At 41.0% G+C, this 6000-nt stretch overlaps 1 protein-coding gene across 1 annotated transcript in view; it reads right to left on the bottom strand.

The window, feature by feature from the left end:
• Positions 1-283: 283 nt before the first annotated feature.
• The window catches only part of LPCAT3 (lysophosphatidylcholine acyltransferase 3), a 178474-nt gene continuing 172757 nt past the window's right edge, over positions 284-6000 (bottom strand). The window contains exons 11-13 of the mRNA XM_085619889.1: positions 3121-3279; positions 2847-2975; positions 284-2559 (exon numbers count right to left, since the gene is read on the bottom strand). Of these exons, the coding sequence (XP_085476015.1) occupies positions 2859-2975; positions 3121-3279 (276 nt within the window). The 3' untranslated portion in view covers positions 284-2559; positions 2847-2858. The remainder of the gene's footprint in view (positions 2560-2846; positions 2976-3120; positions 3280-6000) is intronic.

Below are 6000 nucleotides of genomic sequence, written 5' to 3'. Positions count from 1 at the left end.
GTAAAAATGAAATCCAAACTGGTGCATTCAAAGAAAGGAATTTAGGCAAAAAGGATTGTACAGCGTAAGATAAGAGAAAGAAATGGAGAAAGTGATCGCTGCAACCTTCTCGATGGCAGAAAAAACAATATGGTTAACAGTCGGTGACACAGCTAACAGAGTACCCCATGCTTTGAGGAACACTTCAAGTTCAGCATTGTTTTAGGGAAGCTTTACAAGTACTGGTATGGGTGCAGGAAGGAGTGAAAGACATCCTGCATACTTCAATCAATAAAATACATAATTTTTTTAGTAAGGCAAATTTCTTTTTAATTAAAAATAGTTAAATGATTTCTGCAGTGATTGAGTGCCATGTGCGTTTGGACTGCCCGGAATCCACACTCATCCTCCTAAACCTTGACTCCCCCGATGGGCTGCCTTCAAAACACAATAAAACCTTCCTAAATTTAATCCAGGGTTTTAAAAAGGGCACTGTTCACAGTTCTTAGAAAGATCTACACCTCACATACACCTCTATGTAGAAAGATCTAGAATGAAGTCTGCCCTCAGTTTAAAACGATGGGATTTAGATACACTCCAGTGTATATAAATTACTAGATCTCAGGTACACCTTTTTAGAAACATTTACAACTGTTCCAGGGCCCCTTTGCATGATCAAGTCTTTCAGTATCATTAATTCCACAAACCTCTCCTGTCTATATGGCAGTGTTTACTAGCTGGAGTAAGATCAATTTGGCCCTTCTTAAAATGCTCTACTACGTTGGTTAGTCACATGCACTAACTTTCAAAAAGTTTCTTCTTCTTTTTTTTTAATAGAACAGAACTGCGCCCCCTCTACAATGGGCAGGCACTCTGGTGACAGCCACTAGAAAATGTCCCATATAAAAGAGGCTGGTACAAAATCTTAGAAAGGGAGACTTCAAGCACACATGCTGGGCAGGGAAAACCTACCTCTGGAGAATGCATTATAGCCTAATTGGCTGGGCTGAATTAACTTTTAGGGGGAGGTTTGGTAGGCAGATGGTAAAGAAGACCTCTCAAAGGAGAAGAGGCACCATGAGAAAACAGGTTTATATGCATCTTAGTGAAGGCACTGCCCGTAGACAGCATGGTATAAAACCTCTCAAAGGAGAAAAGTCTGTGACTGGCATACAGGTAGGGTGAGCAGCTAGACATTGCAAGCACAAGATTTGGACTGCCTTTAATAGCAACCTGCACGTAGGTTGGGATTCTGTGCTCTGTAGTGTAGGAACTTATGGCAGGCTTGCATGTTCCCACTTGTCCTATCGTTCAGCCCAAGGCTGTCTACACCCCTTCTACATGCATGGAATTAAAAGGGGACACCTGCCAAGGAAAAAGGCCTAGGCACAAGGAAAAAAAAATGGGCATAGGTGGCCAACAAGTCGAAGAGACTCATTGCATGCAACCTTAGGGTTCCCCATTGTGCTGTAAGTGGATCTCCACCTTGGATTTTTCACTGTAATCACTTCGATAATCACTTCGATAACCACTTTGATTCCCTGCTGCTTTGTAACATTTGTTTGGTCACTGTGCAATATTACAAACTTAGATTCACTGGCTAGCCGACAACGGTTTAACCTGTCAATTAGGAGACTTCAACATCCATCATAAAAACAAATTTACCTTAAAAAAACTGTTCTGCTGCCCTTTAGCTTGCCCAGAACTTAATGTCCTGGAAAAGAGTACCAGGAAACACTCATGCCTGCACTTTTGCTCTCCACCTTTCAACAGACCCTGCCCCTAATCATTCAAATAGTCAAGAAGTGTCCCAGAGCAGAACTGATGCAGATGTGACTTTGCAGAAGTGCCTCCACCATTGCCAGGCACAGCAAAGGCAAAACCAGTGGAACTGAGCCAGGCTTCCAGGCACTGCTCCGCCTCCCAGTCCTGGATGTTGTCATCAATGTCGTGCAAGGCAGACACCATCATACACTGAGCCTCAAGCATCCAAATTCAAGTCTTGATATCTTCATCCTATGTAGAAGCCTGGGACAACCGTGACAGTACTGAGGGAGGAAACCTGCAGATAAATATCTCCATAAGTTCAGAAGAACAAGCATTCCGCATAACAGATGGTACTCTGATATTAGAGGGTAGAATCCATCCAGTGAGACACCATTCTGTGGGATCATGGGTTACTGAAAACGCAGGTTTTGAGTACTTCAGGCTACACAACCGAATGATTGCAACATGATCCGGGGTAAACCAACACAGGAAAAAGTGTAAATCCTATGTCGTCATTAGGAAGTAGAAAACGCAGCTGATCATCAAATGTCACTTCACATCACCGGAGAAAGTCAGGCACCAACCACACTGGAGCAGCATAGGCTAATTTCTTCTCACTTTACAAAAAATATTAATTTCCAAAATCAAGTCATTGGTGTGTCTATGCCCTATTGTCTTCCCCACAGCTTTCCAAAATATACCAGACGCTGAATTGTCACAGTAGAAAAAATGGCCCTTATGGCAGGAACCAGGAGCACTTCGGTACATTCTGGAGGCTCTACAGGGGATGAGGCAACTCCATCCATAAACAATCTGAAATAGAAAGGAAGAAATGAGATCACCTCATAGGGTCTGGAGCCCTAGCACAACTCTATAGAAACATCTCACTTTTGAGGTCCAGAATAAATACAAATAAATTATGGACTTCAATCCAGCCCTGAAGGATTTTCGGCTATTCTAGTATACAAGCACAGTGCAATGTCAGTGCACCTCAATTCTGAACTCCTCCCGTTTCTGTCCTTGCCCCATAGCTCTGTAGGCAGCATCAAAAGGGACAATGACTAGACTTCAGGTGTGCAAAGTTTCAGCTACACACTCACCTTTGTGCTGCATCAGTCAGTCTTGTCAGGCTTCTCACGCCTTGGCACCAAAAGTCTCCGCAGATAAGGCAGTGCAAACAGCAGTATCAAGAAGTACACATGGCCCACGAAGTACACAGAATAGTACACCTGCAGGGACAGAAACCAGGTGTGAATAAAGCACTCATTAGTATCAAGACTAAATATATGAAATAGCTTAACCTTCCCATCATCACTTCTCCTGAACCTCCCCCTCTACTTGTTAAATCCCCAACACTCAAGCACAGCACCTCACCTTGAGCCACTTGTCCCAGGTAAAAAGACAGAATGGGATTAGAGGGTAGCCCATGAAAAGCCAGTGGATACACTGCTGGCCCACGTACAGCACGGGCCGGAGAGCAGCTACTGAGGTGACAGAGGTGAGAACCGGGCTGTCCTTCACTAGGTCCATAATCTGCAAAATAAAAGATCAAGAAGTGAAAACCAGTTCAAGCATCAACGATAAGCACAATCCCTACAAAGGATTACAAGAGAAAGCTGCATAGCGAAATGAATGCTGCAGTCTGACCGAAATGTCGAAGTGTAATTACTTTAATCACAGAACACTGCTGCACATCTCACCATCTATGTTCATAGAAGTCAGCTGTACGTGAAATCCTCAAAGTAAAGAAACTAAAAAAAATGGCTTAATGGTATGACATTCGTTTGTACTGAATGGAAAAACTTACTTGTCTGCAACAATCAATTTGCACTTGTGTTGTAGATTCACACATTGGACACTCTCCCGTTGCGTGCACATCTACTATTAATTGTTGCCTTCATATTGCAACTTTTATGCTGACATGTTTCAGTCTCAGGGGTATGTAATCATGTTTCCTAAAACACCAATGCCAGTGGATAGAAATCAAACCTCAATTTAAGTCTTTCAACACCTTTTGAATGTCTGTACGTGTATATTCAAAATGATTCAGATCCTTCGGTATGTCTTGTGCTTCTCTCGAGTCCACTGGGAGGTCTGCTTGTGAATCTACAACACAACAAGCTAGAATCCAATTGTTACAGAGAAGTAACTTTTTTCCATTTGTAGAGTGTGCTCCGTAGATGCACAAGTTGTACATGGACCGAAGAGCATTATCATATGCTTCTAATATGGCTGCTACAGAAAATAGGAGGAAACCATGTTTATAATAATAATAATAAAAAAAAATGAAGTTTATATTCACACATTAATGCAGTCGGAATATGCGAACCAAGGGCCACGATGCTCCCATACTAATGACAGCCAATGCAATGTTTACTATGGAATTCAAAGTAGCTGCTTTAGAGATGGCTTTGCCTATTGTGGTAAAAAGGGGGGGGTTATCTTTCTAATGAGTTTATTGTAATCAGTCTCCTCCTTAGGCGCTCCCCCACCATCTAGTGCATGCTGAGAGCTACTGGCTGCATTTTGTGGATTAGTAAACAAAATAAAGTGTAAAATGTTACCAACTGAATAGATTCAAGTGTAAACGCCAAACTGCTTTAAGCAGAAATTGCTTGCGCATATACAAAACACTGTCTTGTGGTTTTTCGTTTGTTAAAACCTGTAACTCACTAACAAAGCACACTTAAGGCATTAGCCCCAAGACCACCACATTCTACACAGACTCTTGTAATGTACACTAGTGTAATTGCTTTAAAGTAGGCCTAATAAACAGATTAACATTCATGTTTAATCCCACATAAGTGCTGGCAGGAGGGTTGTTCAGATAATTCTATTGTTCTTCTAAAAAGGCAAGGAAAATCAATCTTTAAAATGTGAATATGCTGAGCTCGCTCTGAAATAAACAGTACATATGCAGATTTACAGAGTTTAATATGCTGATTATTACCACTCTGGAGTGTGGGGAGGGACCATTACTGAGGAGAGACAGTGTCTAAAATGGGTCAAGATGTCAACACCACGTTCTTTCATGTGAAATACTTAAACATTTAACCATAGCTCGGTCTCATTGCCAAGGCCCGTAGTGTGAAGCAGTGAAGAACGAGATGACGGTCCACAAGAATAACTTACATTAAGTTTCAAATAGCATGTTTTATTTGGAAATATTTTCACCAACATGAAAAAACCCATCTGCAAACTGAGATTAATATTTTTTTTTAGTCTAGTGGTTTTAAACACTTTTGTTATGATGCCTGTGTGGAATGGACAGGCATTATACAGGAAGTCTTAAAAAATTCCCATTTGCTGTAGAACATTGTGGTGAGTTCAGACAGAGCTTTTGTTACAATGTACATATGTTCTTTAAATAAATAATCTAAGATATCAGTTGCTAAATCATTAGATTCAACTGTTGCAGTTGGAAATTATCCATCCAGCTTGCTTAGGGAGTATTTAACTTTCATACAAGTACACTGATATTTTCAGAAGAAACATGGCCAACAAACTCACATTGGAGCACTAAGGATCACTGTCATGGGGGCTTGCTGCACATTGCAAATGACATGCGGAAGGGGTACTGGAGAGGGAAAAAGAAAGGAATTAATCTATCCACCGAGTATTCTATAGTGAATTATGGCATTTTCTACTATACATTTCCATAGGTAGAACTGTGAAATTGTCATAGTTTGTAAACGCTTGTCTTGATCTGACATTGATGAGTCTCACAATAGCAGCTCAAAGTGCCGGTTACATTGTTGTCCTCCGCGAGTAGACACTATGCCAAAAGGAGAATATGATCTTCGCAATCCCCTTGAAGAGCAGTATTCTATTGGATGCTCTGGGCCATACTGTATGATATATTGTTTTCTTTCTTCGGGCACACATTTGTATTTAAACATGCTCACCAATGTGGGTGGAGCGAGACAGTCTGCACAAAGTTTTGTTTTTCAATTTTGTTATATATGCAAACTGTACCCAATGATATTTCCATGCTTGGTAACTTGTCATTCTCTGGTCTCAAAATGGTTTATGTCGGGCAATCGCCCAAGTGGTACTATGAATACTCAATAAAATGTTTTTTCTGGAAAAAAAGGTGAATATGATGACGGTGTCAAACGCCAAATTTGTTGTGCCATCTTGAGGTCAACAGAGCATTCTTCCACATTTCTGAATGTAATACATGGCTGTCATAGGGTCCATGTATATCAACAATACTTTGTTATACAACAGTTTTGTAGTGTGCTGGGCTCAAGT

This window comes from Triturus cristatus, chromosome 7, assembly GCF_964204655.1.
Source record: "Triturus cristatus chromosome 7, aTriCri1.1, whole genome shotgun sequence".
Classification (NCBI taxonomy): Eukaryota; Metazoa; Chordata; class Amphibia; order Caudata; family Salamandridae; genus Triturus; species Triturus cristatus.
Note: the sequence above shows the minus strand (reverse complement) of the source record. Positions and strands in the feature narration are given on the sequence as shown.